The sequence below is a fragment of the Bombus fervidus genome, chromosome 10, assembly GCF_041682495.2.
Source record: "Bombus fervidus isolate BK054 chromosome 10, iyBomFerv1, whole genome shotgun sequence".
Lineage (NCBI taxonomy): Eukaryota > Metazoa > Arthropoda > Insecta > Hymenoptera > Apidae > Bombus > Bombus fervidus.
In genome coordinates this window covers 13,623,910-13,642,195 of record NC_091526.1, presented here as the reverse complement: position 1 = coordinate 13,642,195, position 18,286 = coordinate 13,623,910, and the positions used below count along the sequence as shown (strand labels likewise).

At 37.6% G+C, this 18,286-nt stretch overlaps 3 protein-coding genes and 1 non-coding gene across 5 annotated transcripts; 1 reads left to right on the top strand and 3 right to left on the bottom strand.

The window, feature by feature from the left end:
* The first annotated feature begins 456 nt into the window (after positions 1 to 456).
* On the top strand, positions 457 to 2,412 carry LOC139991569 (uncharacterized). Its single transcript, XM_072011775.1, has one exon. The coding sequence runs from the start codon at positions 457 to 459 to the stop codon at positions 1,684 to 1,686; it is 1,230 nt and encodes a 409-aa protein (XP_071867876.1). The 3' UTR covers positions 1,687 to 2,412.
* Positions 1,850 to 9,970, bottom strand: Mtp (microsomal triacylglycerol transfer protein). Of its 2 annotated transcripts, XM_072011770.1 has the most exons (5): positions 9,711 to 9,970; positions 8,907 to 8,930; positions 6,626 to 6,819; positions 4,886 to 5,539; positions 1,850 to 4,417 (listed from the first exon to the last, which is right to left on the bottom strand). In XM_072011770.1, exons 1-5 carry the CDS (start codon positions 9,775 to 9,777, stop codon positions 2,672 to 2,674), a joined length of 2,685 nt encoding a protein of 894 aa, XP_071867871.1. In that variant the 5' UTR covers positions 9,778 to 9,970; the 3' UTR covers positions 1,850 to 2,671. The 2 variants fall into 2 exon arrangements, with proteins under 2 accessions (XP_071867871.1, XP_071867872.1); XM_072011771.1 differs by lacking the exon at positions 8,907 to 8,930.
* Positions 9,971 to 11,043: 1,073 nt separating this feature from the next.
* LOC139991500 (uncharacterized) lies at positions 11,044 to 13,852 on the bottom strand. Its single transcript, XM_072011630.1, has 3 exons — positions 11,716 to 13,852; positions 11,512 to 11,640; positions 11,044 to 11,426 (listed from the first exon to the last, which is right to left on the bottom strand). Exons 1-3 carry the CDS (start codon positions 13,493 to 13,495, stop codon positions 11,386 to 11,388), a joined length of 1,950 nt encoding a protein of 649 aa, XP_071867731.1. The 5' UTR covers positions 13,496 to 13,852; the 3' UTR covers positions 11,044 to 11,385.
* An 864-nt stretch (positions 13,853 to 14,716) lies between these two features.
* LOC139991781 (U2 spliceosomal RNA) lies at positions 14,717 to 14,909 on the bottom strand. The gene has a single exon (XR_011800904.1). It is a non-coding gene; the product is annotated as a U2 spliceosomal RNA (small nuclear RNA).
* Between the last annotated feature and the right edge of the window lie 3,377 nt (positions 14,910 to 18,286).

Genomic DNA, 18,286 nt, shown 5'->3' with positions numbered 1-18,286 from the left:
GAGCATCCTAAAAGATCGAGATGGGACGTGCAGACGTTCTTGGAGATGATGTTGGTGATTTCGTAGTGTTTGCTTTTAAAAATAAATTTCACAGTTATAAATTAGACAGTTATTATGACGACGATACGATGATAACATTATGCCATCCTTCTACGCTGTGGATCTATTGCCTAAGCTATCATTCCGAGGCCTATCGCTTCAACCGATACATACTTTGAAATCTTTCCAAAATCAACGTTGAATATAGAAAGGAATATAAGGTATCTTGTTTCTCACAACAGTGATCTTAGTATAAATATACTTTGAATTTCCTAATCAATCAAAAAACCCCATTGTGAAAATTAGCTCAAGGAATATGTCATATAATTGAAGTTTGGACCGACTTGCACACCACTATGATTCATAGCGCACCATCGAACTCTCGGACTAGCCTGGAGGTCGAGTGGCAGTCTGTCGATGATAAGGACATTCCAGCAGCAATTTCGAATCCCTCCTTCCCATTGGCAGTTATTTAAAAGCCGTCCTTCAACCTCACCCACCGGCCAAGGATTCGTTGGCAGTTGGATGCCAAATCCGATCGACTTCGGTTCGAAATCATCCAATTTTTCACTCTTTCGCGTCGATTTAAAATCCCTGAAACCATCACCAAACTCTCCAGTGTTCTTCGTCATGAACCCTTCACAATATATCTTCTTACTCTTTGTTGGAACTTTCTGTGTCTATGGATTGTGGAAAACCAGTTCTCTTTCCTGGCGAACCTCCACGGTACACGCGAAAGCGTCGATTCAGTTCGACCTCTCCATTCCATCGTCTTCTCCATCCGTTTTCCGTCGATTCTCTAACAAAACGAACAGAAAAACCATCGGCAAAAGTCATAAAAAGTATCGCGGAGTCGTATCCAAATACATGCTAGAGCTGTACCACCGCAGATCAGACGTGGACATAGTTCGAGCGTTAGAACCGATCCATGTGTCAGGTCCGACCAACGAAGGAGCCAGGATTCTGGTATTCTCGATACCTCCGATCGACCCGGACGAAGCTCTAGAGGTAGCAGAGTTGCTTGGCGTTGTTGGATCCATTCTCAGAGTGCGTTTAGATCATACGGACGCTTTTGAAAGCTGCAAATCGAGAAGAGACGATAGTTGGAGGGCTTTCAATGTTACTTCTGCAGTGGCTGCAAGCAGTGGTAGTGCCGTCAGATTCCGAGTATACGGTAGAGTTGGTTATCATCCTTGCGGAGACGGCCCAATCTTGTTATTGAGCTACGCCAAAGTGAGGAAGAGGCGCTTAAGGCGTTCCGTTCAAGAAGAAGAGACGGACGAAGACGACGGTCCCCGAAGAAGACGTAAGAATTCCTGCAGGCGACGATCCCTTTACGTAGACTTTGCACTGATCGCGTACGACGAATGGGTCGTTGCTCCACCCGGGTACGAAGCCTATCAGTGCTCTGGGAAGTGTTTTTACCCGTTCGGCGATCATCTTAGCCCCACGAAGCACGCGATCGTGCAGACGTTGGTACACGGTGCTCTCCAGGGTATCGAGGGCGGCAGCAAACCTGTTGGCAGAGCTTGCTGCGTACCGACGAGATTAGCGCCTACCAGTCTGCTTTATCTGGATGCCAGTGGAACTTTAACTTATCAGTACGGCTACGAAGACATGGTCGTTGCCGAGTGTGGCTGTCGTTAAAGTGTTCAAAATATAGGTTTAAAATTAGGCAATCGAGTAAGGAGAAAATGAATTTTTATGAAAATTAAGATAGGTTCTTAAAGATCGAAAGAAAAGACATTTTTTAATCCTTACATTTCAATCAATTTATTCCAACGATTTACTTTGCGTCTCTTTATGCAAGATCTCATATTCCGACAAATAAATTAAAATTTCTCCATTTGATTTAGAAAATGTATAAACTTTCTGATTTTCATTTCTCTTCGGTACAATATATCAATATAAATCCTAGATCTGCCTTCTTCCACCTCTTTCTATATATATCATAAAATATAATATCTTTCAACATGTGATATTCTCTGAACTAGCAATATCTGAATAAAAATATTCCTTGTATAAAACATGCATTACATTAAGTTTTATAAATTATAAATTCATCAAAAAATAAGTAGCTCGCTATACTTTTAACTCTCTACAATGTATTAGATTTCTTCGCTTGTTAATATCGATTTTGAAGTAATATTTTGCGTACTCATAGATATTTTGAATAAAATTGATGAGAACCGTTATAGCTTCTACGCTTAGCGTATCATTTAAATAGCGCAAAGCACGTATGTAAAAGGCTATGAAATAATTCGATTATTAAGGGTCATTCAACCATAAAAAATGGAATCAAAATGGATCGCAAAACAAATAGCGTTGATAAAAGTGGAACGAGTTCGAGCAATTTTCATCGGAATAAAATTTCTTTTTTCCCGTAAATCATAGATGTACCGAGTACATAAATTATATAAATTATAACAAAATAGAAAAAATGTAATTACAAAATACAAAATTACAACAAAAATATACCTATACAGTTCCTCTTCGTGCAGCACGCGCGATTCCCTTTCCTCGACGCATTGCACGAGACACGATTGGAAAAAGAAGAAAGTAACATCTTCGATAAAAACTGTCTTCGTAAATTCTATAAAGTTCTATGTCAAACCCGAACAGTCTTTATCGATTAACTGAACACCATCGAGCACATCTCGTTATTCTTTCTGTTCAACAGATAAGACCTTCCAGGATTATGCAACCTCATCCTCCTGGTTTTTCTCAATTTGTGCCTACTTCCAGCTACCCTTTCAACCTTATATACCTGATACTTCACCACGTTCTCTGGTTGGCTAAGTCTCATGCACAGAGATACCGGTCCGGAAAAGTCTACGTCGGTGGCCAACTCCAATTTCGGTTCCATCGACATGGAGAACTCAGCCATGCTCTGCACAAAGTCGGAACGCACTTTCGTTCCTCCCTGGATCATAATTCCAGCCTTCAGATCCACCAGTGACTGAGCGTTTCTGGACCATAGGCTCAGTTGAATTTGTCCACCTAAATCGAAGCTAACCGCACCTTGGACGTCGACTTCGGCTACGATTCCCGAGGCCAATGGAATGTATTCGTTGTAGTTATAGAGAGCAGCTAAGGCCTGGAAGGCTGGAGTTCGTTCGGACGCTGACCCAGACCAGACGTGACCCATAAGTTCCCCTTGACCAGAGAAGAAGACGAATGGCCTGATACCAACACCTAAGAAATCGAGCTCCATTCCTGCAGTAGGTGGTTCGACATCCTGAACGTCATTTTCCTGGCTGGAGGTCGAAACGAAGCTTCCTAGGCCTCCCGCGAATAGACCGAGAGAGAATAACGCCTCTTCGTGCTCTTCAACTTGAAGAACTACGTCGACTATTCCACGCTTCATCAAACCCGAGTGAATCTCTTGAATAGTTACCAATGATCCGTTACTATCTATCGACCTTAGAAAGTTTCTCGTGAACGCTGTGCTAAGACCTTTCTGGGAATACACGTTGTAGTTAACGATATCCTTTCCACACGTGCTCAAAACTTCGTTCAGATCTTTGGCAAATCGAAGATCCTTATCAGAGAGTTGTTCCAATCGTTGACTGAGATACTTCCGAACCTCGTAATCAAGATCTGTGTTTGCCAAATACTCCACCAAGTGTCTGATATCTTCCTTCGATGGATTCGTTTCAAGAATAATATCCAAGGCTATAGTCCTAGAGCTACTGTCTCTCTTTGGTCCACCTATTTCGTAAAAGATTCGTTTGGCTACCTTTTTTACTTCAGGAGTCAGCGAATCTCTGGGTAGCGCTGACAGGGCCTTCCAAGCAGCGACATTGAGTGCTTTATTCTCATTCGTTGCAAATTTTAACAACGTCGGGATCGCAGCCTTGGTTCTTAAATTTCTTAGAGCCCTGAGGAATTTGAGCTTGCACTCTTCGCCCGTGCAAGTATCGAGACCGATTTCCAAACTGATTCTTGCTTTCTCGATGATAGCTGGAGACTCTAAATGACGCGCCATCGCTGCTGCGGTTAAAGCTATCGTTTCTGACACTTTATCGTTTGGGTTGGTTTCTTCCGATCGTCTCAGAATATTTTTGGCGATATCTGCGTTCGGCGTTGGAGACAAAGACAGAGCCCAAAGATATCTTTCAGTCTCGTTTCCTATTTCGTCTTGTCGAAGAATTTTCATGACTGCTTGATGTCCTGCTATGGTCGAGGCGGCGCCAAAAATGTCTAATAGTTGAGGTTTTATTTGACGATATCGTGGACTTTTTAGAAGCTTCTGCAGTTCATCTGGAGAGGCTGATCTGACTAGAGGTAGTAACTTCAGGAACGCCGAAGCGGATTTTCCAGTACCCAAAGCGTTGTTCTCCAGGGCACTGCGATACTCTTCGATCGTTTGTTCGATCTGAAATCAAATATTACAAAAATACGATTAAATATTTATTTATAGTCGATTATTTCCAATAATTTTGATAGCACAAATCTGTTTGTACTTTAATCTGTTTAATCTTTAATCTGTTAGACATATTAATTTACTAGTAGGATAATGAAACGAATGACTTTATGAGAAGATGTTATGTAGTGACGTTTCTTTCATTTCCTACCTGATTCATTTATCATTGGTTACTCATAAGCAAACAAAGAACAGGAAACACTCGACGAATAAACTTGTTGATTTAAACGAAGATAATTTTAAGTATCCCAGTTTACCAGCACGCTGTTGATTTTGGCGAGAGATCAATTTCCATAACAACGTAAGGTGTTTATGGGATGCCGAGGAAGGTTAGCAAATTGCATGTATTAAATTAGAATAGATTAATGGGAAAATGTACGTTCTAAAGGAAAACAAGGAAAAAGAATTTTATGAACTAACCGTGGGGCATCCGTAGTCAGGGCACGAGGACGGTTCCAATTGTAGCTCGATACTCGTTTCTCTGTATCCAGGTTGCATAGCAGCGAGAGCTTGATTCAAGGTATCAGCTTGCACGGTTTTTGCGCTGAGCGTGCCAGGAAGCAGCTTGAGTGTCCTCTCCGATGTGACGATGGCGCCCACTTCCGATCTAGCGGTAAGTGCCATTCGATGACTCTCCTCGTCACGAATCAAGCTAGGCAAAAGCTGTTCCGTGAGCTCGTAGGTTGAATTACGAGTACTCGTAAGCTTCACGCCGAACAATGGATTCGAATGCCGTTTCTTTGGTGGTAGAATATTTTGCTTGCAGGATATTTTTCGTTTTCCCATTGTCCTCGGTCCCAGAGAATGGTACGTTACGTTGCAGAGACCGGAAGCGTCTCGTTCCTCGACGTCGTTATCGAACACCGTATATTGGAATAAACTAGCTAAGCCACGTTTGAGGTTCGCCGAAGAGACGCTCTCTGTAGTATCCATGAAGATGGAATTTACGTCGCCGTTTCTCCAAAATATCAGCAAAGGTTTCTGCGCAAGGGCGTTTATTCTGGAGGAGTGTTCGACGAATCCTTCTAGTTCCGAAGCACTTCGAGATTTGATCCACAGTTGTGGTTGCAGGAGCTATGGAAAATACAAAAATTTGCCGTTATCCATGACGATTACTGTGAAAATGTGTAGCAGAAATGAAACGATAATAACCGATCTAAGCAGAATTCCCTGCAAAACAAATCAATTTCCCAAATATTTTGTGCAGTAACCTTCGTGAGTCATTAGGAAGCGTATACGGACTAGTCATGCAGTCGATATTCAATGTTTTCCTGGCAAGTCCTAAATGGTAAGTATATGAAAAAGGAAAAAGTTTTATAAAAGCAAGAGGCACGAGGACAGCCCTGATATATGACGGTCACCTCGATCAAAGCCTTGCCAATGATCAAGGAAATACTCGGAAGATAATATATAATTTCTTAGGAAAATAAGTTAACGTTTCCGCTAAAAGTTTAAACGTAAGACCGTTAAGTTATTTGTCGAGACGACTGTATATATTATACATTCACGGTATCTGGTAAAACGTGCTGTACTTTAATCTTTTAAGAAAAGGTTATCATAGCTTAATATTCCTAATACGAACTTCCCACTTATCGTCCGTTGCTCGATAAAAATGATTTTCCTTTGCATATAGCAACTTTGAAATTATCAATCCTAGTGTTTTATACGCAATAAAATATTCACGAGTAAATTGTTTGATTTCATATATTTTCTCGTTAAATTCAATAGAACTCGGCGATTATAGACTGAACACTGTGCTATTGATAAAACACAAATATGTATAAACGATAATATCAGATATTTTGTATCTTGAATAATACCTTTCATGCGTGCTATCAATGGCACGGGAATGGTAGGCGAATAAAGAAAGAAATTTAATACAAACGTATCTCGAAAGAAGGAACAGCAAAGATAAGAATCGGAATCTGTATACATCGAGTTACGAACAATTCGTATTTTACCAAAACTTCACCAAGTACGTATTAGGTATACGGTAAGGAATTCAGCGAGTCTCCTGCCATTTACGACTTCTCATTAAAGCGACAGCAATTCATCGTTAAAGAGTAGAAGAAATCCACTTGACAGAAATTCATTTGATCGAACACTAGCCAAAATTTCGTTTCAATAAACGAAGTTGTATAAAACAGTAACGATTCTCACCTCGATTTTCAGCAAAAAGCTACTCGGATCATCGGGTTTCTGCCAAACGGCGGTTACATCCAATTCGCCGGTTAATCGAAAGCCAACGTCCCCGCTGGATTTCGACGGAGCTGCCTCGCTAAACAGCAATGTCGTCGTTAGTTTATATTTCAATCCGCTTGCCAGCTCCCAACCTCTGGTAGCACCAGCCATGGCTGCAAAAATCACGCACACTTTCCAATACATGATCGATAAAGTAACAGAAGCAACGTGGATCTATCGTTCCGCCCTGTCCTCCAAGAAAACCCGCCGAACGATCGATCGAGGTTCGACGCGACAATTTTGGTATACGATCTGGCAAAGTCGCCGGTCGACTGACAAACATTGTTACTCCATGGACTCTGTAATGGCTCGTCTATAAGCCAATGAGAATGGGACACACTGAATAGCGGTTGTCTGTGTGTAAGTGCGACGTTGATCGTCGGTTGACGTTTGCGTGTGGTTAGATTCGTGAGTGTAGAATGTTTGGCGCGATTACGAAGTTATGAAACATATATTTTATTTTTTTCCTTTTTGTTTACCGATATCGTGGAGTGATAGAGCTGCAAAGAACAAAAGGAAGAATCAGTGATTATTTTAATTCGAGTTTGTACTCGTTAGTAAGTGTATGAGCTGTTTTTATATGAAACTTTAGAATAGAATAACTTGTAGATAGCTACGTTTTTTTCGCTTAGTACGTAAATGCAATTATACCGATCGATGCGATAATTGCATTTAAAAAATAACTTGCCAATCTGCTTCTAAATCGTCAATTCGTAATTAGTCATTCTACCGTATTTTACTACATTACTTTCTATGTCGTTAATTCGATGTAAGAAAATAATATTTTGAAAAACAGATAAGATCTATGATTCTAATTACATGTTTGTGGAAACACTTAATATGTATCAGCGTTGGCACTTAAGGATCTATAAATGCAGCGTATGGGTACACGAAGATAAATATGTTCACACGATTCTACATACAAGGTGGCTCAAAAATATGACGAAAATAGGAAAAATAAATAGTGCCTTTTGTATAACAACGAACAAGTTTGCTAACAAAAAGAAGGTAAAATCAAAAGTCTAAGAATTTACAATACAGCCAGCATCAGCACAGTTAAACGATACATATTAGTTTGCACATTCACAAATCCAATTTAAAAATAACAAAGTCGTACGACTTTTTTTAAAAATATCGTCGTTATAATATTTCTCGAAATAGATATATCATTTGGTATAAACGTACAATAAACAAATTTAATACTAAACCTAATCCCTTGAAATTCGCTTCCGTAATAATTAAATTAATCAATTTGCTTGACACACGCTGACTTACCTCCACAAATATTGCTTTTATAGTCTCTTATTGCAAATGCAGAAATAAACGTTTTTCTCGAGAGATAGTTCTTCGCGTGATTTTATAAACATTTATGTAATAAAGTTAGGAAACAAAATAATGAAATAAAAGGAGATATTTCATTGTGATATATTTTCTCAAAATTAAATAAACTTTTAGTGGATTCGTATTTTACATAGCACAAATCCCTATTTTTGAGTCGCCCAGTATACAAACGTACGCATATCTACGCACACAAAATCGTCACAGTCTGGATCGCTCTTCTAAAAGCGACGAAGCCCTCGGTGTGCTCTATACGAGATGCATGCATATATAGGCACAGGCTTTACTTGTGTACACGAATGTATAATCGCACATCACCAATATACTCCAACGATAAACACCGTTAATTCACCAAGTCCCTGCTACACGACAAGGAAACGGAAATAGCAACTCCGTTCTCGTAATTAATGAAAGGATGAATTGCGGCTATTTTTTGGATCGAGCTAGTTTTTGTAATCGAGGATGAAAAGTAAGTTAAACAAAAATAACCATAACCAAAGTACATTAATAAAAATTAAAAACGAAGAAAATTGAATTTCGAATATGGTGCTTGATTTCGTTTGAATCTTCTGTTTCGAGTAAAATTATCAACGCTAAAAGGAATAAAATCCAATCGTGAATTCCTAACCACTATTATGTTACCTCGGATCAGTTATCCCGCCAAACAGGCTCAAATTTATTTTTAGTTTATAGATCCGTGTATGTACAACGTTTTCAATTATTTTATATCTTACTAATGAACTTAGCTGAATTGCTGAAAGTAAATTATACAGAGAAAAATCACATTTATTATTTATTTTCCTTTAGTTTTTTTTTATATTAAAGTATGTCATAAATATAAAATAAAAGGATGTTAATTTACCTGGGGCCATTTGACAGTAGGAACCTGAAATACAAAAAACTTCTATCAGAGACGATCTTCGTAGCACTTTAAAGTAATTAAAGAATTAATATTATTAAATTTTGTTCTTAAATCCTAAAGTTCTGTTGCCAATTACTATAATTGTCCTATGCCCCAAGTTAGAAAATAATTTTGTAGCTTTGATTAATCAAACCAATGCAAAGTGAAATACCAAAAAAAAAATACTGAATGTATAGATACACTGAACAAAGAAACAAACACTGCGTCGATAATTTCATGAGATTCATCGGATCCTATTTGATTAAACACAAGACGAAACTTTATTCTTTAGTGCAACGATTAAAGGTTATAACACTTAACACGTATTAAACGTTTTTGTACTTTTAATTTACTTAATTTAACTGTTTATAATCTAACTATTTATCGATAGAACCAATCGAGGAAAAGTGATTAAATAAAAGTCTATATCATAATCATATCATATATATAATACGATGCGGTTCACAAGTTATCGAATTTTTTCTAACTTACACAAGCATAGTTATAACATCAAAGATGTAAAGAAAATTGGACGTCCTTATTGGGCTTACAAATACAGTTGTTTAAACAGTCGCTTGAATAATTTTAATCAACGTCAACCACTTCTATGAATAGTTTCCTCGATAGATGGTCGAACCATTGAAAAATGACAAATAATATAGCAAAGGGATTTAAAAATTAACGAGGATGGATGACGTCGCGCGGGAAAATACATAAGATCGAAACGTGAAAGCAGGCGGGCCAACTTGTAAGTTGGTAACTCACCGAAAAGTGTCAGAAGATAAACGAGGGAGACTGTAAGCGTCGTGACCGGCGTTCCCGAGCAGGCCATCCTTCGTTTCTCACAGACGACCTTCCTCGTGCCTACTGCCCCGAGCTCGTGTTCTATGCAGCTCCGTACGGCTCTTCTCCTTCTACCAGTAAATATGAGCAGATACAAGTAAAAGTAATTAGACAAGGCAGGCTTGCGTTATCGAACCCCACGACCATCTCTAACATTCCCCACCACACCACGCGGAACTATTCCCCTTCCATTGCTCGCGATATCACGAGGATAATGTATCAACCCCCTCCATTGGACCTGCTTTTGCGGTGGAAGAAGAATAAATGGAATGTGGGGGATATTTGGTGATCTGGTTTCAGGCGCGGTGTATTCGAAAACGAGACGTCTTGTTCTTAGGTCTTGTCTTATTCGTATGTAGGAATTGACTATTATGCGTTCCATGAAGTAAGAGGGATTAAGATAACTTTAAAGAGTAATTGTTGCTAGGCAGTGCATAACAACGATGATTTATATGAAACGTAGTACACATCGTGTATCGTCTACGTGGATAAATTCTTCGTAATAAATGGCATTTCACAGCTTTACAAATGGAAAATGTAGAAAATGATCTTTGAAAGAAATATTACTCTATCGGAAAATATAATTTTATGAAATGGCAAAGGAAACAACCGTGATAATAAATTAAAATAAAAAGTACTGGTTCGCTTTGTCCTATACAAAATATTTTATTCATTTAATTAAGAATAAATATCCATATTAGGAAGAAAGGACGGTATTAATAAAATATAGAACTAAATAAATGAAGTAAGATGTTTGAAAAAAAAATTTACAAGATGAGATTATATATTCAGTTTCAAGTAGAACAACTTTTAAATTATGTTTAAATTTAGAAGCGAAAATCTATTTTGATTATTATAACAATTCAATAATAACATATAAATTCGTGTGCTTACATGACAAAACAAGCTTTATTCTTTGTTTTATTCTCCCGAAGCTGTTACACTCTCATAATAAAATTCGTCAAATCGACGTGAATAGAAAAAAAATAACATATTCTGCTACATGTCGATGATTACTTATCGACAAAATGACCTTGGTGGATGAAAGGTTTTGTTTAACAACTAAAAGCGGTGCTAGTGATACATTCCTAAATCTAATGTGACATTACCTACTACAATCCAACTGTAGGTAAAGAAATCTTATATTGCGATTACGCATTATTAGATTAATAGGATAGATGTCTTTCCATAGATGACAAGGTCAACGAATTTTGTGCTATCTTTCGTAATCTGTGATCATAAATCATACACATGATTCTGACAAAAAATAAATTTTATTAATATAAATATTATTATACAACACGCACAAATTTTCTAACTCCCTTTGGTTGTCCCTTTATAAACAAATATGTTGTTCAATGAAATCCTATTTAATCTAATATTAATATATAGTACATTAACATTACATATTAATATTGTATAAAGTATATACTAAACTTAAAAACGAAGACTTTAAATGCTTAAAAATGTAGTTTCAATGAAAATAATCCATATAAATACTTGAGGATTTTCGTAGATAAAATGTGTAACAATTGAAAGTTTTATTAAACTGATTAAAAATTATAAAAACTTTACATTTGTACATCAGTCGTACAAACTATGATATTTTGCCTTTAGATCTCCTAATTCGTTCTGGAGCTGAAATTAAATTATGTACATATACATATAAATAAAATATCTAGGTATAATCTCTGACTAAGAAAAATTAGAATAAAATAATTACTTTTCTTTTGCATTTCCAAAGAAATAGAATCTTCTATTGGAATGTATTTGTTGGAATGTATTTTACACCTTTGAACACGAGAAGTCATAGATAGGGTCGGTCTGTTTCTTTCTGCACTATATTCTTTTCCTGCAATGAAACATATTTATTCAAATATTGCATTTAGAACAAATAAAATACAAGTTTACTGGGAATTATCAGTACCAGAAAATTTGACGTTTTTAATAGATCTTCCCTTGTTGTTATTACTTTCATCTATATTCATTTTTTCATTATTATCAACGTTAATTCTAAAAGAACTTGTTCTTCTTTTCTTCTTTAAAGGTGATTCATTTTCTTTATGTTCTTGTTCTTCTGTATCCATAGACATTTTGCTAAAAGATCTTCTCTTAGGTATAGGTGTATCCATTGAAGTAATAGTTCTATTTCTTAAAATTCTTATACTTTCATCACTATTGTTGATTTCTTTTTTGTCATAATTAGGAGTATGTTTCTGTTTTAGTGTATTTACAGTTTTAACATCTTTATTTTCTTTAATTGGTGTGGAAATATTTCTATTGAATGGTAGAGTTTGATTTGGTATCGCATTTTTATCTACAAAATTTTGTTTTCTCGTGCTTCTTTCTTGTGGTGTACCGAGACTTTTATTCAATTCTTGGAATGCTATTGTCGTTTGTGTTCGTGGAGACGTTACTTTATTATCTTTTGAATTTTCTTTGATATCATCTTTACGTTCATCAGATCTAACATCATCAAAAAAAAAGTTTCTTTCTGCTCTAAAAGCTGTTACTTCATTAGAGCTATCAAGATCAAAATTATCTATTCTTGACAATGCTGCAGCTAAATTTAATTTTACCTCTGTTTCTTCGTCAATTGGTACTTCATTTAAAACTATATGATCATCAAAATTAACTTTATTTGTAAATTTCATGAGACATCCAATTTTAGGTGAATTCTTTGGCTGCTTTAATATGCTCTTTCTTGGTATTTGATTAGAATTAATATAAGATATCGAATCATCTAACTGAACTTCTGGTGTTTTACACATTTCACTCAGATTTATTGTTTTTGAGCAAGGCTTTTGTTTCGTCAGTGTTTCAGATAATTGTACTTTTTGCAGTAAACTTAATCTTTTGGCGTACTTTACAGGTGAAAGTTCTTTTCCATTAAAACTACTAAATATAGCCTTTATTCTGTGTTTTATTCCAAAACTTACATTCTTATCATATTTATCACCTAAAGTTTGGTATAAATTAGATTCAAGTTTACTTTTACCACCGCTGTTTCTAATTTTCTCTGTCATCTTCTGTTTGCTCTTTATTAAGGTAGCTTTAATGGAATTTAATTTTTTTTTAGTAACTGAACTGTTCATAAGCACATCTTCTTTCCTGCCTCGCAAACAAAGATCCCTCAATTTTTCAAATTGTAAATCACAGTTTTTTATATCCATGTACATCATATCCCAAAATCCTTGCAAATCTTTACATGTAACTAACATTTCTCCTTTCCCTGTTTCGCAATTAGTAACCAAATTACGAAATCTATCAAATTTTTTATCTATTAACAAATGTGTTTGTTCAATAACTTGACTTATTTCCCATTGATCATTTTCTGTAATTTCAGCTTCTACCATAATTTTCATCCACTTTTCACATAATTCGGTTAATCTATCCGTTTCTCTATTCAAAAGAAAGTGAAAATATTGTGCGGTACGTTCTTCTTCTTCAATTGAAATATTTAAATTTTTCATGATAGTGTCTTTGGTAGGAATATCATCATCGCTTGGCGAATGACGAAGACTAAAACCCCGTTTTAGCTGCTGTTCTCTTCTAGCATTGGATTTTCCACGACTAGAAACTACATAAGGAGAAAATATAATCGGAATAAATGGAAAATTTGACTGTTCTGACATAGATACATTATTATTTGAAGAAAAACTTGTTTCTTTAACACTAGTATTATGTATTTTGCCCGTACTAGCCATTATTTTACTTTCATTACTATTATTTTTAAAAAATCGAGATATTTATAGATGAAGTACGTTTGACTAAGAAGTACATATAAATATTAAAATACATTCATATAATTTCTACATTCGCTGCTTGTAAGGGACATAACACAATCATCACAGTCGAACGAAACCAGTAAACTATAATAATATGGAACTATCATAGATTCATGTATAGTTTGTAACTAAAGCATTGCCTGAGGCACTAAGGCACGGTCGTATAAACATAACCAATAACACACAACCACAATAAGTCTGGAACATTGGAAACTGCAATGGAGGAGCTAAGATTCTCAATAGTTTGATATTCTATGGTGTGTTTTACAAATTGGCTGCTAGATAGCGCTTACCATCGAAGATAAAGAATATAAACTAAACTACTTTAAATAAATGATAATAAATTTACGTTCGCAGATTACAGACATAAGGCGTACTACATCACGAAACCTAACAAGTCGATTGGAACGCCTTGGGAAATATCTTCTGACCCTTGTAAGAATCTCACTCTTTCCATTTGAGTTTTTAGACTTGTGTATACGACCACAGACAAGTATACACTATCTTATTCTTACTCAATGATAATCAGGATGTCTAACAACCGTTAGACGGTATTTCAGAACATGTGAAACGGTTGGTAAATGGCAAACCTATGCTATCCTATGCTACCTATGCTAGTTAGCGCCACTCTAGAGAACGTCGAGCCATCACGGTTGTGATTCAGCTACAGTAAGCAAAGAAACGTGTTCGATAGATAACTATTCGATCCACCAAGTTGTGTAAGCCTCCACCAGGATGCACTTACAAGGTCTTAAAAATTGCGAATCTAATCTTCAATAACTTTAATGAAAGTTACACTAAATAGATCTTGAAAGTCCTCTTATTACTTGTAGCTATATCACACACATAAGTGCTGTTGAATACAGGATGTCTTGTTTATCTGTGACTTTATTTATGATTACAGTGTTGTCGTACATGTACCAACCTACATTTATCGCATAGAATTTTATTTGAATCGTATCAAAAGATTAAGAGATCGGTGTAAGCACCGATATTTGAGATACTTTTACTTACAAATAAATTAACAGCATTTTGCAGAGTTAAATTTTTAACGAAACCAACAGTTTGGTATTTGTTGAAAAATACTAAACTACGAGAAATCGATTATACATATAATAAAATATTTAATTTTAGAATTTTTAATGCTGAGCCGTTTCCCGACTGTACTGCAATGCCAGGCCGACTCGTGACAGAGGAAGAGCAAGCCCTTCATCTCCGTCTAGTTTCAAAAATCAGGTTAATATTCTGACTCCCCAATGGGGAGTGTATCAGATATTAAGCTGATAAGAACAGATACTACACTTTGATCTTAGCCATAAGGCCGAGAAGCGATAAATAAATTAATTTCAGCAGCTTTTATAAATCAGACAGTGAATAATTTCGCTTGCGAGAAGGAAACTAGCAGGTATACTACCTCTAGCGGTTTGTACGGAAACTATCTTTGCCCCTCTACAAATGATAGAACGTGGTTACAGTTTGTCAGGGGCTAAGGTGGATCGTCACTGATAACTTTAGATACCTGAGTATTCGTACGTACGTCGTGCGTATCAAACTCGTATCATTTTTTTCGCCCAATCCAATTAATCCGCTACCTACCTACACACACACACACACTCCTACGTTATAAGAATGTTTCTATATACACTATATAAAGTGTCTATGCGTTCAATATACACAGAGTATTGTACCTGTATTACTTATGGTATAAATAAATTATCGAGATTCGCATGAAATATTTTTAGTTATTTTTATAAATGCATACAGAGGAATATTAGTTAACAGTTTCATTTATTTTTGCAGTAACTGTTATACCGAGCCGTGTTTCGCGCTGATCGTTAGATTAGATCGAAATTTTCGAAAAAAAAAATATATATATATATATACATAAATGGTGAATAAAATTAATGATTGCTCATATAAGACGAGGGGTTATGCATTACGGGATTAAATCAAACAAGATAGCGAATAAGCGGAAGAATAGGACTCTGTTAAGACAACACGTGGGAAAAAACGAGCTGTAAAGAAAGCGAAGCAAGTTGAACGTAAAAGGAATACGCGAAACACGTGCAGCAACAAAAGCTGTGGCCGCATAAACTCTCGCAGAAATGGGAACCGGTCGGTTTGCAGGCCGCAACGAACGATCCGGCCGGCAGCAGTCGCGCTAAATAATCATAACTCAGAGAGACATTTGTAACGCCAGCTTCTCGCCCGTATTTATCGCTGTTGTTGGACGGTTTGTTGCAGCAATAACGGTAATGGGCCAGCTCGACCGGCCGCCCAACCCCTCGAAACCGCCCCGACGACCCTCGAATCCGCCGCCAACGCCGGCTACCCCTCGCCGAGAGCGATTTATCCTCGGGTAATTAGCGCAGGTAATAATTAATGCCGCCGCGCATTGTGCTAATTATCACCGGAGAACCTTTTAAGAAATGAAAGAACATTCGAAATAAAACAAAGAGGCTGCGACAGGGGATGGGCAAGAGGCTGCAGGTGGAGGGTACAAGGTAGTCGGAAGAAGGTTGGGGACGAGGCCGAAGGGAGGAGAGTTAGAGAGATAAATAGGATAGTAGAAAGATATTTACAATCCCGGGAACGAGTCTTTGTGATAATAAGTGGTAATGAGAAGGAGAAAACTGTTGGAACGCAACGGTTCTCGGGTTGCAGGTGGTTGTAATAGAGATTTTAGACGCAACGATCAAGTTTATTTTCCAGTTGATGCTCGGTTTTGGATTTACGGAGATCGAGCGGTGCAATATCGATTTTTATTTAAATAAATTTTGCGAATTTCAACGCGCTGACTGACTTTTATAAGACGGTTATCGTTCAAACATGGAAAACAGAGTGAAAATAAATCTTACATTTTGCTACGTTATATTTCACATGTCGCGCGTATCCTTCGGCTTTTCAGCGACATTTCTAGCCCACATATTCGTACAAAAAACAAGTTATCTTACTCTTAAGATCACCTCGTCTCTCGGTTCGCTCTAAACCTTCTACTGCCACCTAGAAACATGTATACACGCGAGTGCATGTACGTATTCAAACGGGAATCAAAGACCGAAGAAGTCTCACTCATCCCAATCCTCGACGCAGCGAAAGTATCACCCTTGAAGTATCAGCCTCTGGCTCACATCTGCTGGACAGCGACTCCAATCTACACCCTACAGGTCGAACAAATCAAAAGAAAACACATCTTGATAGCGATAAAGCGGAGCGAAAGAGAGTCGGAAGGTGGACGGGGGTAGAGAACGCAGAAACGTAACGAGTGGTCGGGAGAGGTCGGGTCTACGGGATGTTTGCGCGCCTATATGTATATTCCAGGGCCGAGTAAGGGACCACCGACGTACGTATACGGCCAGGTAGCGTATGAAACGCGAAGTGTGTAAGTACGTGTGGCTCCATACAAACGACAGGCAACGGAGCCAAGCAGCTATCCATCAGGGTGCTTTTGTCGCCCTAATGAGAGCTTGAATTATTCAGCTTAGAGGACGCCCTTCTCTGCGAGGACCCCTTCTCACCTTCTCCACCTCCTTCTCTTCCTTCTCTTTGCTTCTTCTCGGCGACTCTGCTTGCACACGCTGCAAAACTGCAGGAATTGTGAATTCCTCCGTTCGCTTCGATGCGTAGATTAACGCGCGTCCTTAAGGCCGATTTCCTACAATTTCATAAGGAGTCGAGAGTTGGAAGGATCTTTGTAGGTTTAGCGAACGGACAGACAGAATTGATTTGTTTCTTTTCTTTTCTATCGGTTTCTGGCAGCATCTTTTCCATTTAACGCACGGTCACACGGCGATATACGAAACGATCGTGTTTTTAATGTTTCGTTGAAACACAGCAAAAGGATTTAATTTACAGAAGTAACGCGTAATAAACCAACATAAAATGTATTAAATTCTGTCGCTTTTTATCGAAGGATATATTTATTAAATCTCCAGGTAAAACCACCAAAAATTCCTCGTTACACATTGAAAATTAATTTGGAACGAAACGGTCGCAATTGGAAGCTCGACGCAAACTACTTTTTACGCCAGTCGTTCGAAACAGTCGGTAGGATTTATCCGACAAAATAGGACGAAATTACGGTTAGTCGAGCTGCTATTATGCGCGGTTTGGTTGAATCGGCCAACCCAAGAAGCTTCAGTCAAGAGCGTATCAACGTGAAAGCGACTTTTTCAATTCTCCTTTTTCTCTCTCCCTTTTCTTACCTCCTTTACGCGATCACAGGCGTATTCAGACCGCGGTCAGTTTCGTAGTTTGATCCCGGCCTTCGAAATCGTTTCTTAAACCTAGAACCGGCACACGCAAAAATCCCATGAAAGATTCATGGTCCATCAACGTGGAGCGTTTCTGTGCGAAGGTCGAATCTCTATTAAATCTAACGAAGAGATTTTTCGCCGGATCGCTCTTCTGGCCGGGCCAGTTCTGTCAACTAATTTCCCCGGCGATTTTAAAATCATGGCCAGAGAACGGCGATTCATTCGTGCATCGCCCCGTCCTTTTCAAAAGTGGAACGTGCACCATAAATGCTTGAACGCCCCAAGACGTCGTTTTACCTCGTGAAACGTATAAATACCGAGTCTTTGCCTTAGCGCGACCTCTTTCGTATATATGTTTTCTACCGGGTATCGCACACGTTCCTGGCGGCCTATGCAAAGCTCATTTCCTCGGAGATAATTGCACTGTGATATCGTGAAACTCATCCTTTTTGTG

Bases quoted from the DNA above. Each gene is read 5' to 3' on its own strand.
- Mtp (XM_072011770.1), bottom strand. From the start codon at position 9,777: ATGGCCTGCTCGGGAACGCCGGTCACGACGCTTACAGTCTCCCTCGTT. The intron at 5,540-6,625 runs GTGAGAATCGTT...TATTTTCCATAG, and splicing joins GCTTTTTGCTGAAAATCGAG to CTCCTGCAACCACAACTGTG. The intron at 4,418-4,885 runs GTTAGTTCATAA...ATTTGATTTCAG, and splicing joins CTGACTACGGATGCCCCACG to ATCGAACAAACGATCGAAGA.
- LOC139991569 (XM_072011775.1), top strand. From the start codon at position 457: ATGATAAGGACATTCCAGCAGCAATTTCGAATCCCTCCTTCCCATTGG.
- LOC139991500 (XM_072011630.1), bottom strand. From the start codon at position 13,495: ATGGCTAGTACGGGCAAAATACATAATACTAGTGTTAAAGAAACAAGT. The intron at 11,641-11,715 runs GTACTGATAATT...GTTTCATTGCAG, and splicing joins TAAAAACGTCAAATTTTCTG to GAAAAGAATATAGTGCAGAA. The intron at 11,427-11,511 runs GTAATTATTTTA...ATTTAATTTCAG, and splicing joins TTTGGAAATGCAAAAGAAAA to CTCCAGAACGAATTAGGAGA.